Here is an 18,733-nt window from a genome sequence, read left to right as displayed (position 1 = left end):
AAATCTCTGCGTGCTGAAGCTGTTAAGACTTTTTTCTGCTACCCACAAAGCCAGATAATAGATACAAAACACAGCATCACTGTTGTTAACAATATAGCCCAACTGGTTTCAGCTAAAGGCTCTCAGTTTGTTGGGGGTTTTGCTGTTTGTTAGGGGTGTTTTGTGGTTTTTTTTAAAGAAAATATTTACCTGAAGTCTATAGGTATATCACAGCAAAGATTATTTTTTTTTTCCCCCCAGCTCTAAAGAAAGAAATAAAAGTTGTGTAACTAACTTCTTGTCGGGGTCCAGATGGAGCTGAATTCTTTTTGGCTCTGGAATCACCAGTTGCAAGTGTCCTGACATAACAACTGAAACTAACAGCAGGTGCTTTTATTAGATGAGAACATGTTTATAAAATGCAGTTTTGCTTCAAAAAGTCAATTAAAAAAAGATACCAAGCCAATGTACTAAAGTTAGAGTTGGGAAATACAGCCAACTGCTGTAAAAGAAACCCTTCATAGCTTTACTTCTATTGGGAAAGTTCTGTTATCATCCCGGTGGACCATGCCTGCAATACAGCCTTCAGGAGGTTACAGGACAACTTCCAATTTTCTCCAGCTTCTCTACCACACAAGGAGAAAGGAATGTACAAGTGACAGACACTGTACATGCATTTATTTTCTTTGAGGAATTGTGACAGTCAAAGCAGCTTAAATGTCCTCTGCGGAATCCTGCAAAACCCTTCCGCAATTATCAAGTGTGCTGATAGCAAACACCTAAGTTATTCAATCAAAACACTTCTCAAATTAGACTTAATTCACAAGTCAGCATAAGGGGTGATCATAACACAGGAAGACAACTGGAAATAGGGAAAAAATGAAAATGACATCAAAGTTGCTAAATATGTATTGTTTATTAAGGCTTGTATTCTCCTAGAGGAAAAAGTTAATCTGATGCTGTCCATTACCCCTTACAGGCAGTAACAGTCCAGAGACAGAGTTATACGTTCTAAATACAAGTCTAAATGATACAGATTAAACTTTATTTAAATTGGAGGTCCTTTTGGAGTAAATAGTATTCAGAAGATACTTGCTTTCTAATATAGTAAAAGATCCTCTACAATAAACACGTGCAGATTCAGTGTGCTAGAGCAGCGGACATGAGCACCATTTCCATGCTTAACTGGAACTCCAGTTGGTGACAGGTTCTCCGACAGTCCCCTCACTCCACAAAAACATGACAGCAAATTCAGTTTCTTAAAACAGGTTTTTTTACTCATCGAACAGAAAAAAATTAGACATACACACTGTCAATTTTAAACATCTGAGGCATAATCCATCATATTATCCGTACTATTAGTTCCTACGTTAAAGCTCAGCATTATTGGTATAAAAACTTTAAATGGCATTAGGATTTGGGGGGGTGGGAGGGAGTAATGAAGGGAAAGATTAAAAATGATCTGCAATTAACTAATAACACCTGAAAGCTGAAACAGGTTTAAACACATTGTCCAAAACCCCTGCAATGTTGATAGCATCACATTATTATTTAATTAAGCTACAAAAACCGTAAAGCAGAATTATGGCTGAGAGAAAGCATCTCACTCGCTCTCGGCAGGATATGGTATAACAAATGCACACTGAAGCACTGGTTAACAGAATGTGAAAGGGAAATATTTTCCAGAGAAACAATTTCACTGACAATTTGATTTTCTACTAGACAGGAAAAAACCAACATGGCGCATTAGCAATTTTAAAAGTGTAATTGTACAGATAAATAAAGAGGCATAGCAGCTGCACAAAGTGATCAGAAATTTAGCTCTTTCATTTCGAAATTCTGAAGTGCAGTATCTTAAAAGTTTTTTAAATGACAAAATCAATGCATGGTTTCTTACTTCCGCCATGAAGAAAAAGGGTTTGGGAGGAGGATAAAGGAAGATTTGTCATGTATTCTCCATAATTGCTATATCTGGCTAGGAACATAATTTGTGCCAAAATAAAGTCTTTGGGAAGCACTGACACTTTAGTATGCTCATGTATAGGTCCACATTAGGTTAATATAACTGTTTACCACTTAAAAAAAATAAAACCAGACACACTTTTATTAATGATTTCTACAGAATTTTACATAGAAAAAAAGATACAAATTAATGCAGATCCACTTGGGCAAAAATAAACTACAATGTACTTAAAGATGCGACAACTTAATTTCCCCTGCACGAGAAGATACATTGGAGCTGAAAGCTTTAGTTTGTCCTGATGCCAGGATACAGCACCAGTATACTTAAATTTTGTTTCTCATAGTCGAATTTAATATCAGTTCTAGTATATATATCAAACTGTATATGTTTATTCTTATTCTTATTGTTTGTTGCGATTCTGACGTTCCTGCAAAGAGAAAAAAAGTTAAAAGTTAAGAAAGATTTTACTCAAATGAACAAGCAAAAAGATTTTAGTCGTATAACAGCACTAATGCGATCCCAGACAATTAAATGCTTTGTTAAAACATTGCTGCTACATTTTATAAATATATTTTATATACCTGACAAGCTGCCCAAGGACCTGATAACAATATTAAGCGCAGCTTCAAGTGGAACAGCTGAATGAATACCTTTGGTCATTTCAAACTGAGCGCAGGTGAAGGTCACAGTAAGAAAGGCATGGAATATCAACAACATTCCTAGGCAGAAACAGGACCTGCAGTATTCTACTTTCTGGATTATTTTAGCTAGTGCAGTAGTAACGCAACCAATACATGAGCAGAAAGGAGATGGTAGATTACTGAACTCCACAGAACCGGTGTAATTTTGAAGCATTCAAATGATTTTGGAGTTTAGTCACATTCAATAAAAGTAGGAATTTGAGCTCTCTAGAAATTTGAGCTCTGTTCCTAATTCTTCCTATCTGTTCAACTATTCTGGGAGGCACTGTGAAATATTTGACTAGTCAGGGAAGGGGGGAAAAAAAAACAACCAAACCATCATCAGGTGGAAGAAAAGTCAGGTACCTTTGTGTGGTCTGATAAAAACCAGCACAGCTACGCTGAACCACCCAAGAATTTCTAAGTGTTTCAGAGCACAGAAGCTGCAGGTTCTTTGAAATCTCTCTCAAAAGTTTCTGCTAACCCCAGATACCGAAAACAGGTAAGAGTAATGGAAGGGATAGCTGCAGGCATCCCTCAATTTCCCTAAGTTCACCCAACTTATGCTCTCCCAGCAGTAAATAGTCATGCCTCTGCTCTGATCTAGAGCAGAGGATTTGCACAGGACTTAACACAGGCAAGTTGAACAACACACAAACAAGAAAGAGGGGACTTTTTCAGCAATTGTTTCAGGAGCCCCATAAGTTGCAGAACATGCAGACAACAGCAGACAAGTCAAATAAAATACACTGCTGTATCTTTAGGCCAGTGCCCTCTTCCAGCCAGGACACCATGCAGACTAAGTAGAAGGGGTTCAGCCTTACTGTTTTCCATTTCATCCCAATGGTGTTTAAAACAGACTGTTAGTGGAAAACTGTTAATGTAGATACTCTACTTTGTGAACTGTACTCGAATGCATCAATACAGCACCAAACCCTGTTTCAAGCAAGAAAATTGTGAAATAGCCTTAGCATAAACAACAGTCAAGTCCTAAACTAACGCCTTCAGATTTTACTTGTTTTGTGGAATCTTTCTGTATAAAAGTCATCTCGGAATTGTTTCTGTTATGATATAACGCTTATCTGCAAATATATGAAACATTATAAATGTAACAGACTGTATTTGTTACTTCAGCTGGTCACAGCATAAAATCAGAAGAGTTTTTAAAAAATGAAATACATTGATTTCTGCCTTCAGATTAATATTAATATTTCAATTTTCATAACAAAATTAAGTCAACAAAGTCTAGTATAAATTCTTAATCTATGATTTAAGAGGGAAGTAAAAGATAGCAAAATTGGTTTATCAAATCAACAAAACAGACTGTATAAAGTGGTATAATTTGTTTAAAAAAACCTTATATTCCTCCTATCTTTTAACTGCTGATTTATGATAACTGTCAATGAAAGTTATGGCTCCCTGACATTTCAAACAAAAGGTGGTTAGAAAGAATCTAACTGAATTCTATCAACCCCATTTTCAGGCTTCCAAACAAGAATTTTTTCCATCATACTTCTATTTCTAAGGTGGCAAATCCCCTTTACTCTGCTTCACTGCCCTACCATGCTCATCAGCCCATTGTCTCCCATTGCCACCTTACAAAATGTAGTTTTAGTTTTCTGTGTAGTCATCCACTGACCCCCATAATCCCACTTTCTTTAAAAGTCAAAGAGTTCCATTCTCATGGAATAGTCTTACATAAATAGAAGACAGGCTAGCACCTGTGACTCCTACCTGGTACCAAGAAAGTATGCTTATGGCATTCAGAGATTCAGCTCAGGCTTTGTAATTCAGTAAAAAGTGCTATTTATTGAGCAAGTTAAGCAGTTCCTCCTACCTTGCTGCTTGCTTTCTCTCTCAGGGGCTAACCTGAGTCTTCCTTTTTAAAAGTGTCTGAAACCATATAAACTGAGAGAGAGGAAACCAATGCAACAATTCTTCGTGCTCTTGAGCACGGCTCTTTTAGAAGCTCTAACTCTCAAATTCTCTTCCTTACTAGCGCTATTTAGCACAACTGCAAGCAAGTACCAGCAGTTTTGTAAGCAACTAACAAAGCTTTGTTCATTTTGGTTCTGAAGATCCATCTGGAGCCTTCATATTTTCTCTTCTCCAGGGGAATTCTCCCATATCTCACAGGGGAGCTCCTGTTGCATACTTCTGCTTCATGACATTAATAGATACAGTCTTCACACACAGGAAAAAGTGGTTTTCACAAAACCTGCAGAAACTTTTGTTTGCTTCACCTCAGTCTGAAGTAGCTGTCAACCTTCCTACTAAACTTTATTTGTTAAGGTCAGTGGGATGAAAGCATTCATCTTCTTCTGACACAAAAATGGAAATGCTATCTTTATACCAGGAAACACAATTAGTATCAATCTTAAAATATAAATGGTTTTTAATTACAAATTTGGAGGAAGGACAGTATTCCATCCTTAAGAGTTCTGTGTCAATGAATGTCTTCACAGAAAGCACACTGAAAGGAAATACACAACGCTAGAAGAAAATTAGTATTTTCTAAGTGACAACATGCACTAGCTAACACTTGACAATATTTAATCACCCAAAAGGAGAAACTAAGCTTGGTGATTCAAGGGCTTTCTGAGATAAGACTACTCAGCAATTCCAGCACAATACCAAGGTGCTGGCCTCGGATAGCTGAGTGTCTCGACACAGATCACAGATGATAGCACAGCAGTCCAGTCACTATGAACATCTAGTTAAATACAGATGTATAAAGATGAGTTGCTGACAGTAGATTAATCCATCCATCCTACCACATGAGATGAAAATAAAAATACCAAAATCTGAAACAAGTTTATTTTCTTTACATGCTTTTTAACTTCGGAAAACAATTTTGTTAAGACTATGCAAGCATGTCTTTAGGGAATGTTAATAATGACACATGATACTGTATTTTCTTTTTAAAGAAGCTCTCTCACACATGTTGCAACTTTTTAATGTTTTAAGAGCACCAGCTTTAATCATGGAAGCTGGTCTCTTTGTGGACACTGTAGTGGCCCTGGAAACTGACTGGAAAATGCTATGAGGCTCAGGAGAGATTTCATGCCGCTCACTTCTTTGCTACTTCATTCCAGACACCAATATCCTTCTATTACTCCTTTTCTGGGTCACCAGACTGGGATAAAGAGTTTATTACTATGGCAAATGAAAAGCTGGACTTACATCCTAGCACGAACAAATCGTCCCTCAATTCTAGATGATGATACAGTCCTTAAACAATGTTGGTAACACTGATGAATCTTTGGCACTGTAGTGAATTTCATCCAGCAATACACCTGCCTAATCCTCATCTGATTATTTGGTGTTCCTAGATCAGTTAAACTCAGAGAGCACACACTGAAGCTTACACTGCACACATTAGTTAAGGAAATAGCATAACCATCTAAAGAACCAAAATGCTAGTGGCTTGCATGGTACAGATTACATGAAGTTATTCTTCCCCACTAAATATTTATGTATAAATGAAATGAAAGAATTCAAGTTCTCCATGTGTAGATTTTTTTAAGAATTCTAGCCCTTTGTAATCACAGCAGTGGTGAAATGGAAGCACAAAATTTCAACACGTAATTTTCCTGCTAAACAGAGTATAATGAATCAAAACCACTGCAAATTGAAAACCAATTAAGATGGCACATATACAAACAACCATCTGAAAATGTCAATTAGGTCATAAGATACTGGCAGTAAGATTCTTCAGAACTTATTGTCATAGGAAGGTTAACTGTGCAACAGGAAGGCTTCAACTTCAATAGCACAAACTTCTCAACAGTAAGAAATTTAAGTGTGTACATATCCTGCAAAAAAACTCTTCTAGTAATCAGTAGGAGTTCTAAAATTTATTTAGCCAATGAAGGGGAAAATACTAACTTTCGAGACAATAGTTTTATAGAATGCAATCAACAAGCAGGATGTTATATTTTCATTCCCTTGGTGCTGATCTGCTTTACCTCTCTAGCACTATTATCTTCCTCAGTGTACTTCAATTGTCTGTATATTGTCCTATTTTCTAAGCTATTTGGAGGAATCTAAGAAATGTTAAACTAGACTTCAGAGTTTATTTTCTAAATGCATCATATAAGCTAGAGCCTCAGTTTTAGATGAGGCAGAAAAAACACATTATTTTGAAAACCTGATCCTGTTATAAAGCAGTGACCTGGGTAAGAACATTGAATCAGCACTTGAAATGAAGGTGGGAAATAGTTGTGCGTATCAAAACAACCCAAAGTGGGATCAGCCCAATAGCTGAAAATCAGCTCCCTGAGCTACTACAAAGCAAAGGACCTTCAGTATGCAGCCACCCAGGTCTTCCTCAGGCCAGTAAGTTCACTGTTCAAGACTAGAGCTCCTATCACTACAGACTGTAAACACTGGAGAAAGGAATCCAGGCCTTTTGACTTAGTCAAGATTCTCTCCTATATAAGGGAACACCTCTCTTCAAGATATAGGTTGCATTAAATATTGAATTGCTAATTGTCTACAGAAGAAATGAAGTGTTGAAGTAAAGGCTTTTAGGTTTTAGCTTGTGGAACCCAACAGGAATACACAAGAAAAACTTAAAGCCTTAAGCTTTCTTTCCCTGCTGTGTTGAGGTATGCTATGCACATCATATCTGATGGGTAGGAAAAACTGAGCTAACAAGTTCTTAAGACATTGATGTCCTTTTGCCTCATAATTTAAGGGTATATTCTATGAAGACAGCTTAAAGCAATTTTATCTACACTTTTAAATGGCAAACCCCCCTTTAGAATGGCAACTTCAATTGAAGCTCCAGGAATATGCATTAAGTTTTTGCTTCAAAAACATTTTGAAACAAGCATGCGCTGCACTAAACTAGCCTGTCAAATAAATGCTTTATTTGAAATGCTATACAAAAAAAAAAGTTTATGAAACATTATCAATATCAAGCAACTTTAAGTGTTACTTAGCAACTATTAACAACATATAATTATTATTAATTTAAATATATTATTACTAACACCTATTATTTTGTCAGTCCATTACTTCTAGACTGCCTAATTAGAGAAAGGCGTTCTTAAAACTGAGGTCATGGGATGGGTACGGACAGATGTCTCTTGCGGTAGACTTAGAGCCATGAAAGTGCATATAAATTTTTACTACACTTTCCCAGTTACTGCCCAAATTTCTCTTATTACATCTTCACTCAAAACTTCTTTTCAAGAATTAGTAGACAGATTAGACCTGGGAACTGAAAACTTTTATTTACCCAAATAATAATACATGTGACTTCAGCAGCAGAAACACAATCTTTCTAGCACTATTCCAGCAAATTTATGCAACTCTTTCTTTTCCAGAGGGAACAACTGAACAAACAAGATCAGGCTTCTTGCTCTGAAAGGTGACGTACAAATTTCAAATGCTAACACAGGTATCTATTTTGATAGCCCAGTTCCAGTCAGTGTTAAAACACCTCATATTTATAAGGCAAAAAAACTTAAGTGGCAATCATTGGCAGAATCCAATTCTGAAACAGAAACTATTTTCTAGTTTATTAACCATTTAGGATAAAAAAAATAAATCAAACTCCAAAACACTGAATGTAATGTCCTTTTCCTGCATTACTGTTTAGCCTTCTGCTTTAAAACTCATTGGCTATGAGCTTGTCACAGACAAATAAGCATCAGTTTGTTTTTTGTGTTGTTAAATACACATAAAACCATCAAGTTGAGATGTATTAAAAACATTTTGAATTCCTACTTACATTTTTTCCACCATAGCAGCCTTCACATTTCATTTTCCCCATATCTGTGTATAAAATAAATTTTTTAATAAGTTTACCTTCCGCACCACCTCCTCCTCTTCTTGGCGCTTTTCATAATGAGAAAAGTCATCAAAGATGGAGGTCGTGTGCTTGTAAGTAGCAATAATTTTAAGCACTTGTTTTGCTTTTTCTAAGGGCACCTCCTGTGTATCACGGGAGTTTGTAACGGGTTTGTTGTCATTGTTCTCCAGCCTGATGTGTCGGAGCTGGTTGTTGGGCACATCCTTCACAAAGATCCACTTGACATCAAATTTCCCCTTCCACTTGTCCTGAGACCAGACACCTGCACTGGTGCCATAGTCCACAGGTGATTTCATCTCTGCTACCCCGCAGAAGTGTCCGCTGCCATTGACACTGAATAACAAGTAGACTGGACCCTTGCTATTCATGGACCGAAAAGCACTGTCCAGGCGTTTGTTACCATGTTCTGTACTACACCAAATAGAATACTTAATGGAACGATGAATATCATCCTCAGAATAGCTCTTTATTATGAACACACGTCCATTTTTAAGGTTCCATTCAAAATCTTTAGGGTTATAGCTGTGAGCAGCTTTCAGTTTTTCAAGAACAGGATGGGACTCGCCACTTGGAACAGGGTTAGGCTGGGTACTGCCAGCTGAGCTGCTGTCGTTACCAGTTCCTCCACTTTGGCCAAAAGCTGCATTTCTGTTGCGAGGAGCTACCCAGCGATTTTGGGGTGGCTGCTGAGGGGTCTGATACTGCGGCTGAGTCAATGGAGGAGGCTGAGTTGGAACAGGCTGAACAATTTGTTGCTGTGGCTGTGGGACAGACTGAGGAGAAGGTATCTGTTGGGGGGCAGGAACTTTTGCTACAGGACCCTTATTGTCCCAAGTACCTATGTCCATATTATGCTTTATAGGTGGAGGAGGCAATGCTCCTCCAATTACAGGTCCAGTTTTCGTTTTCATTTTAGGCTGTGGTTTCGCAGGCTTGCTAGCTATAGCAGCCCAAGAAGTTGGTTTAGATACTGGCAAGTTTACATTAGATCCACCATTACCAGAGAGGGCACCTGTCATCCCAGCACTGTTGACAACGGAACCTACTGTTTTCACCGCCGAAGTTGTAACATCTCCACCAATCTTAAGTCCAACCATTCCCTGTTCAATACTGTTCATTCCAGGAGCTTTATTTAACGTATCGTTATGAAATCCTGTTTGTCCATCCACAATAGTACCGCCCAGTGAACTAGGCGGGTAGCTGTAGCTGCTCCCATATGCTGAACTTTGAGTCTGCTGTCCTTGGGATCCGCTTGTTCCCCAAGCTGAGAAGGCAGGATTTTCAGGGAAAAAGTTAAACCGGTGTTGATAGATATTATTTCCCAGACCCCCAGGCTGTCCAAATACAGCATCGTGCATAAAATGATGATCTCCATTACTGAGCTGTCCATAGGTGGTGAGATATGGGATAGGAGGATCTCCTCCTGTAGACCATGGTGCTTCACTGAGAGAATAGGGGAACCCAATAGATGGTGGATAATAACTGGACAGATAAGGATCAGTCATTGATGGATAGCTACTGTTCTGTTAAAGAGAAGAAAAAAAAAGGTAACTTCAGATATTAAAAACTCCTTCATTTATAAAGAGTCATAACACTGTTCATCACCAAACAGAAAAGAACAATAGAGACAAGGTAATTTAATTTCTAATCACAGATCTTAGTTCACACTCCAAGAAAGACTGAGGGCTAAAATGCAGTATCTGGGCATTTCTAATACACCCCAGAATAAGTGGCTCACAATAAGGTTAGTATTTGAGATCTTGCAACCATGTAAGCTTATTTACATTACTAAGGGTATTTAGTGGCTTCTTCTAGAATTATTAAATCTCCCAACACCCCAAAATATTTCAAGAAACTTATATAACAACATATTTTGTGTCTCTCAGAACTAAGGATATTTAGTATTTCTGAACTGCTACATGGGAGAAGTTTTCGAAGAAATTACTTTTATATGACAGCACATATAACAGAAAATATGATGAAAGTCCTCATTACAGAATTGTTTTGAGGGGTCAGCAGTCCCCAACAAGCAAAACATACCTGAAGTGGTTAATTTTCACAAGAAGCTGGGAGGGGACACAGCCAGGACACTCACCCAAACTAGCCAAAGAAGTAACCATGGATGCTATCGCACAGGTTATCCATGAATGTGAAACATGTGCTGCAATCAAACAAGCCAAGCGGTTAAAGCCCCTCTGGCATGGAGGATGATGGTTGAAATATAAATATGGAGAGGCCTGGCAGATTGATTGTATCACATTCCCACAAACCTGTCATGTACTTACAATGGTGGAAGCACCGGATGACTGGAAACATATCCTATGCCCCATGCCACTGCCTGGTACACTATCCTGGGCCTTGAAAAGCAAGTCTTGTGGTGACACGGAACCCCAGAAAGGATTGAGTCAGACAATGGGACTCATTTCTGAAACAACCTCATACACACCTATGGCAAAGAGGTGGATCATATCCCCTATCACACACCAGCCTGATTTCAAGAAAATTGAACAATACAATGGACTCAAACATTGGGATACGCATTTAGCAAAGGCTGCCCAGTTAGTTAACACTCGGGGTGTCTATCAATTGAGCCCAATCAAAACTTCCACGTGCTGTAGAAGGGGATAAAGTCCCTGTAATGCACATGAAGAAAATGTTGGGGAAGACAGTCTGAGTTAGCCCTGCTTCAGGCAAAGGCAACCCATCCATGGGATTGCTTTTGCTCAAGGACCTGGGTGGGTGATGTGGAAGGATGGGGAAGTCTGATGTGTACCTCAAGGGGATTTGATTTTGTGTGAGAACAGCCAATAATTAAATTGTATGATGTTAATTGCTAAATAACCCTGCTACTGCATGTCATCACTACTACAATTGCTATATGCCATATCTATGGTATTACAGTAAAAATCACCCAAAATAACAAATAATGAATTTTGATGAAACCAAGCAAAGTGCAGCAACGATGGAATTAGAACTGGCTTCACCAAGTGGCACCCAGCAACTTCCTCAAACCCACAGACCGTGGGCATGGGCCACGCCAGATACACCAGCCACAAGCTCCGGATGTAGCATGCAACAATCCAACAGCACACACCATCTCTCCTGCCCTGAGAGACTGTTGTGACAGATGGCACCCAAAGTCACGGATTAAATGAACTCAACAGACATTTTAAAGGGATGGCCCATAAAGTAAGGGAATGCTATCTGCATGCATGCATGCGTGTGTGTGTATATATATATATATCAGACAGGAAGAGTGGTGGTGATTAATTGGAAAGTGCAGGATCCAGGCATGACATAGATGGTATAGAATAAGGGCTGGATAGCGTCCTAGTTTTCGGCTGGGACGGAGTTTTCACAAGAAGCTGGGAAGGGACACAGCCAGGATAGCTGACCCAAACTAGCCAAAGGCGTATTCCATACCATATGACATGCTCAGTATGTTAAGGGGGGGCTGGAACTGCTCAGGACAGGCTGGGCATCAGGTTCCAGGTGGTAAGCAAATTGTATTGTGTATCATTTGCTTTGTATGTTCTTTTATTAGCATTGCTGTTATTTTCCTCTTCTTTTGCTGTCCTAGTAAACTGTCCTTATCCCAACCCATGAGTTTTATCTTTTTCTTTCAGTTCTCCTCCCCATCCCACCAGGGAGGAGCAAGCAGGCAGCCACATGGTGCTCAGCTGCCAGCTGGGGCTAAACCACGACAAGTGGTAAAACATGCAAAGGCTACTTCTGACATAGACTGGACCACAGTGAGATCAGATGCTAAGAAGCATGCCAAGTTTGCTGTAAGCAGAGCTAACAACTACAAACGGAAATTAAGGTGACTAGTATACTAGAGACAAATATATGCAAATATGGCATGCCATTCAAACTGAGAAAGACCCTATTCAGCGTTTTGCAAAAGCCTCTTCCTCTCTCAGCAGTAAAGTTACAAATATGCAAGACTGTTTCTACTGTCTTTCCAACCGTGCCATATTTTCCACTCTATGATACTAAGAGACTGACCGGTTATAAACCAGTATATCCCCCTCTGAAATTCTAGCTTTTCCTCCCTTTCAACTGCTTCTTAGACCAAGCTGACAAGCCTTTCCTTCCACTCTAAATCTTCTGCTGACATCTGATTTTGAAGCGTTCTGTATGTTTCTCATATTCAACAATGCAAAAGAACAAATGCAGAATATTTTAGAAATACGTTTTATTCCTCTTTAAATAAACTTGAAGCATATATACCGAAGACCTTCCGAACTGACACTCTAACTGTAATTAACAGCGAGGGGGAGGGAAGGTCAACACCTCCTGTTAATGAGTCAAACAGTAGCTAGCCTCTCCTTACTCATGGAGAAAGATTATTTTAAGAAGAGGAACTAAGATTTCTTTCAAACCGTAAGATTTCAAACTTGAAAAAAAATATATCTGCAAGACCAGCAAAATTGCACTGGAACTTTAGTCATTTTTCCAAAAATCATATTATTTCTCAGCTCATTCAAAAAATGAAGTAAAAAACTTGCTGAAGATAAGCATAATACTGAACTGATACAGAAAGGCATCTTTACTGCTCATTTTTTAATGACTCCCTTCCATGACACCCCAAAGACAGAGTAATTCAATATCCTTACTTCCCATATACGGAATAATACCATAAAATGTCTCCAAGATTTACATACAGTACTGCAACCACTTGAGATTTAAACAGCCTAAACCCAGTGGTTTTGATTCAAAAGAAATAATCTCTGCCACTATTCATGCTGCCTTTATTTACATGCAAATTCTATCATTAACAAGAGGTACACAATCCACCTTCCTAAGAGACGATCCTCTAAAGTGCATTAAGTTTTCTTAGACTCCCAAGCTAAAACAATCAATATTTAGCATATAGAAATGTCATTTTTCTGAAAGACACTACTTTGAGATTGCTATGTATTATACCTTAAAGTGTTAATATTAAGAGAAATGTAAAAACAAATGCACAAAGGGAGGAGACATAAGTATCTCTGAAGAATTATTTATATTCATATATTCTACAGATTTAGAATTTATTAAGAGCAAAAACAATAAGCCTAGAGAAAGCAGGTGTTTTGTCCTAAAATATTTCTGCTAAAGGATTCTACACAATTCTTGAGACTGTCACTTTCTGTCACACAGCCTGTAAAGTTTCCAGAAGAATTCTTACAAGATTGAAGGAAAGTTTCAGCAGACATCCTTACAAAACATTCGATCTATTTTGACTGGCTTTATGCCAGAGTGTGTAAAAAAAACCCTGACAGAAGTTCTTCACTGCAACAGCAGAACATTTATTTCAACAAACTTATCCTTGACCTTTCTGCACCCTTCCATACTTCTTAATTAATTTTTAATTAAAAAACCAAACAAAACCCAAACCCAACCATTCTGTTCGTGGGAGAAAGGAAGATTCCCTTCCAAAAAGTATGCTGCTTACTAGTAATTCCCTGTTACTTATAAATCTTTTGGTTCTGGATGACATCACATGGGGAATGCCTTTCTGCTTTCAGAATAACTTTGTATATGAATACTCTACTTCACTCAGTTCCCTTTGCACTTAAAAGTACTTTTAGTATGCTTTATAACAAAAACCTGTAACATCTCAAATTTGATCTGTAGTAACTACTGCTACTTGGACACTAGAACCTTTATGGAAAGAAAAGGCGGCAGTACTACTTAGGAGCAGTTTTCAACAGAAATATGGAAGACAATTATATTTTATTTGATTATACAACATGCTCAATACTAATTTTAAAGATTAATATGTATTTTTAAAAGATGAAATTAACACATTATTACCAACCTACAGTTGATCTTTGATGTCAAATATCGTTGCATCAGCTAGGGTTTTAATTTTTTAAATATTTTTCTAATTTCTTAAATGTTTGGGTTTTTTTAAATATCCAATCAGTTTCAAATCATTTTTTGTAAGTTGCTTATATTTTGTAATAATTTTAAAGAGCTGAATAAATCTAACTAGATAATAAGGCTTTGTTCAGAAACATGGTTGTCTTCAGTACAAAAATCTCACAGTCCTAATTAATGCTACTGTCACTTTCCACTTAAAATTGTAAGACGACCAACACAATTGTTCTTTGCAGCATGCCAATTTCTTACTGCAGCATAAGTAAATCGGTTAGTGGAGCTACACTTTCACGTAAAAAAACTTTATTAAAATTATGGAAATTCTAATAGTTATAGCAAATTTTCTATTCAAAGCTAATAAATGCGCTTGTTGACAGCCAAGACAAATTTCCTAGAATTAAACTCTAATATAGAAAAACTGTAGAACCATCTATTAAGTGTAATGTTCAGTATATTTCACATTAGAAAAACATACCTTGGTTTTAAGTAATTAAAAATTACATACACATGCGATGAAGTGGAATTTCAGAAAATTTTACTTCCCCCCCCGCAAGTTTCCTGCTTTTATACCTGCTACAGTACATTAAATCAAGAGAAGAGGGCATGTTTCCCATTAAATCATTTTAACTTTGTATAAATCTGGAGAACACATCTATGCTGCAGAGGACTACGAAGCTTAGCTCAGGAGCCAGAACCCACACAGTGCAGAGCTCAGATGACAATTCATGCTGTCATATACACACTTGTCCTGACTTCCATAGTGGTGTGTCTCAACTGCTTCCAGGATGGAAACAAGCTCAAGTACATCTATATTGTGCTAAAGTTTGCACCTTTCCCAAAAGCTGCTATGATCCAAAACAGTTCCATCTATCTGACTGCCTAACAAAAATGTTTAATACACCTTGAAGATAACCAATACACAGGCCATGAACTGATACTGTTCACTCTAGTGTTCATGTTCAAGATTAAAGCACAACTTCCACAAATGGAAGAGAGCACCACATCATACGCTATTATTTTTAGCATGTAGAATAATTTTGTTTTGCAAGCAAGTTCAGTGCTATGACCAATATTAACACGGGCTTCTATCAGCTTCAGGCTGAATTATAAATTTCCCTTTTAAAACATAACGCTTAGCCTTTCTGCCAAGAAATAATGATGTACCTCTAGGTCTGCATCTCTTTCTCTCTGAAATGGTATTTTATATTTGTGAAATAAAACCTTTTGCATCTCCTTTTTCTATACATTTTGTTCATTTCAAAGAGCTGAATGTTAATAACTACTTCAATTAAAAGATATTTTTAATTATAATGCTATTTAAGTCATGGATGTTGATTTAGCATACATTATAATGAACTAGGTTATATTGAGAGCTTACATTACAGTGCCTTACTCTTAAAATAACACATTTTTAATTCTTCAGATATTTCAGAGGACTTGAAAGAACAATATTTGCTGAGTGTAAAAAGCAAACAGGACAACTCTACAAGCTATACAGAAATCATCGAAACCAAGTTTCAACTACACTCGTTTCTAGGATTATACAAATCAGGAGAGCCCAAAAGTAGAACCTTCAGACTCCCACGTGCAACTCATCTATCAAAGAACTCTAAGATCAAATAGTCTGTCACAGTCCAGCCGTATCAATAACCTGCAATTTGAGGAGCAATCAGCAGACACTAGTTGGAGCATTAACTTCATTTTCACTTGTGGCCATCTGGATATGCAGAGTAATATTAGCTTTGCGAGCACAAATGCTAGTTGTATTACCAAGTAACACAATATGCTAGTCATTTCTTTTTCCATTTCTATTTAAGGAATTTGCTCCCTCAACACAATCCTATGAATTGAGTGCCAACAGCATGGCTAAGAAAAAAGCCTAAGTTAAAAATACACTAACCTGATTTGACTGCCCAGAAAGGTAAGGTTCAAAATCGTTGTCATGAACTGTATCCTTCTGATGTAATGAACCATTTTGTACTAGAAGAAAAAGGTTGCAATATATTATAACACTGCTTAGTAGCATTTCACTAAAGATTTCCATCCTATGTTATTTTATCAAAAAGCTGTATATCTTATTCATAGCATGAAGACTCATAAAAATACCAAGAGATGACATTATTCCCCCAAAAAAGTTTCTCTTGATATTATTGCTTACAAAACTAAATTTGAGTAAATTATAAAAAAAAATTATATTATACAGTCAAAAGTGAATAGGCAACTCATACGAATTACCTCTGAACAAAATAGTAAAAATTATTGACAAGAATTTTGGGAAACAGCATCTATTGTTCTGGTCTGTAATTAAAACTCCCAGAAACTAATTCACAGTTCTCTCAGCATGTATTATTAACTGTTTCTTTAACTCAAAGTTGGCTAAAATAAGATGAGGTTACATTTAATTATGAAATAATGATGGCTGAGTACCTTGATATCCTGACATTTTCAGGAAAATTTAAGTCTCAACTTTCTCATGTGTAAAATAGAGATATCTGCCATAATCAAAGGCCTACTTAAGCATAAATTAATGTATGAAAAGCATTCAAAATCCATTACTGAAAGATACACAAACCCAGAACTGTTATTAGGTCACTTGAATAATTTCTATTGTTTGCTTTAAAGTTAAGAAAATAAGGTCAAACACATTATGTGATACGTAAATAAAACAACTATTTCATAGAACAGCTGAACTAAACTAAAAGTAACACTACACCAAATAGGATGCTTAGCAAACAAGTCTGGGAATTTACCAGAATATTTCTGCAAAATTTATCAGGAAGAGGTAAAAAAGCATTTACAAACATAGGAAATAGTCTCAAACTTCCAGTAACTAGAAGTAGCTGGAGTTTTAGGGCAGGTTAAGACACATTGAAAAACATTTATGAGTTGAATATTCTTAGTTTCTAAGCCTAAACAGTTACATACTTATTAGCAATCCCAGTAACAATCAAGGTATTTTCTCAGATGACTTGATGTTCAGTTTAACTTCAAACAAAGCACAGGAGTTATCATAAAAAGCTTGTTAACTCATCAGAAGTTAACTATTTTTGATTTAAAATTCCTTAGATAATGAAGTTTGTAGGCTTATACATGACAACTAGTACACGTATCAGTCAACAGCAGATCAGTAACACAACTGTATTAATATAGCAGGATGAGACTATGCAAAAGTATGTAAAAATTATTAAATAGGGCATATCCTTGTGACTTTATGTAGAAAACTGCTTTAAGGAAATGAAAAGCATTATTATATTTAGTACTAACACATCGTCCTTCCCACTGTAAGCTCCGTAGCATTAAGTGGGATGCGAGCAAGCTCGTATAAATAACAGTATATGTTATTTTTTTAAACAAAGCACAACTTCCTTTGTTTCAGATGTTATCCATAAGGATTAAGAGCAATATCTTTCTGCTCACCTACAGGTACCTGCATAATTCATTTGTTACAGCAACAATTTAGACGATCAGATCTCAGCATGATCCTCACCTTTATTATCCTGTCCTTTCGGTCTCTGGGAAACCACGGCACATGATTGGGTAAAGAAAAGAAAAAAAAAAAAGAAAGAAAAAAGTTAATTTTAGAAAAACGCTTATATTGTCACTGCAAAACATGCAGCTTTTGAGGATGGATAAAAGGCTCACAGAAACAGCTAACAACATATCAGGGTTTGTTTAAAATGGTATTGAGGAGTATGTTGAACGTATCACTCAGCACTGGCCTCCCCTGGAAATGGCCACGGCCCTCGAAAAGCAGTGGGAACGTGCTGTGCCCACGGGGGGAAGTTAACGAGCAAGATTAAGCTCCAGCGATGCCGGGAGGGAGAAGAAAAGCCTCTCCGGGGACACAGGCACGCACCGGCCTGCAAGAGAACCCCCCCACCCCCGCCCCCGGGGGGGGAGGAGGCAGGCCCCGCGCTTCGTTTCGCTACTTACCTGAGGGTCAACGCTTGTGGCAGACATAATTCATGTACAGGGCCGCCGTGGTTCAGCAAAGAGGGCTGGGGGAGAAGGCAGGGCCGCTCGGCGGGGCGCGGAGCACCGGGGCCTGGCGGAGGGGCGGCGGCAGCTCCTCTCCCCTCAGGCGGCGGCCGGGGAGGGGAAGGGGCCGAGGCCGAGGGGGAGGGAAAGGGGCCGCTGGCGCGCGCGCCGCCGCTCGGCGTCTCCTCAGGGGACCCGGGGGACGGTGGGACGGTAGGCCGGCGCCGGTCCCGCGCCTCGCCTCACCCTGCCGGCCCCGTCTCTTCACATGCCCCCGGGCCGCGCCGCCCGGGCCTGCCCGCCACCGTCGGGCCGCAGCGAGGGATGGAACCAGAGCCTCCAACTCCAATGGCGGCGGGCGCCGGGCTGCGGTGACGTCAACGCCGAGAGCGCGCGGGGCACGCCGGGAAAGCACAGCCAGGCGCAGGCGGGGTGGGGGGGGAA

At 38.4% G+C, this 18,733-nt stretch overlaps 1 protein-coding gene across 2 annotated transcripts; it reads right to left on the bottom strand.

The window, feature by feature from the left end:
• Nucleotides 1–876: 876 nt before the first annotated feature.
• On the bottom strand, nucleotides 877–18,679 carry YTHDF1 (YTH N6-methyladenosine RNA binding protein F1). 2 transcript variants are annotated; one of them, XM_075769147.1, is made up of 5 exons: nucleotides 18,245–18,679; nucleotides 17,799–17,823; nucleotides 16,212–16,291; nucleotides 8,363–9,966; nucleotides 877–2,369 (listed from the first exon to the last, which is right to left on the bottom strand). In XM_075769147.1, the coding sequence occupies exons 1-4, from the start codon at nucleotides 18,269–18,271 to the stop codon at nucleotides 8,392–8,394; spliced, it is 1,707 nt and encodes a 568-aa protein (XP_075625262.1). In that variant the 5' UTR covers nucleotides 18,272–18,679; the 3' UTR covers nucleotides 877–2,369; nucleotides 8,363–8,391. The 2 variants fall into 2 exon arrangements, with proteins under 2 accessions (XP_075625262.1, XP_010301931.1); XM_010303629.2 differs by having other exon boundaries at nucleotides 8,440–9,966.
• Between the last annotated feature and the right edge of the window lie 54 nt (nucleotides 18,680–18,733).

Source organism: Balearica regulorum, chromosome 16, assembly GCF_011004875.1.
Source record: "Balearica regulorum gibbericeps isolate bBalReg1 chromosome 16, bBalReg1.pri, whole genome shotgun sequence".
NCBI classification, from domain to species: Eukaryota; Metazoa; Chordata; class Aves; order Gruiformes; family Gruidae; genus Balearica; species Balearica regulorum.
Note: the sequence above shows the minus strand (reverse complement) of the source record. Positions and strands in the feature narration are given on the sequence as shown.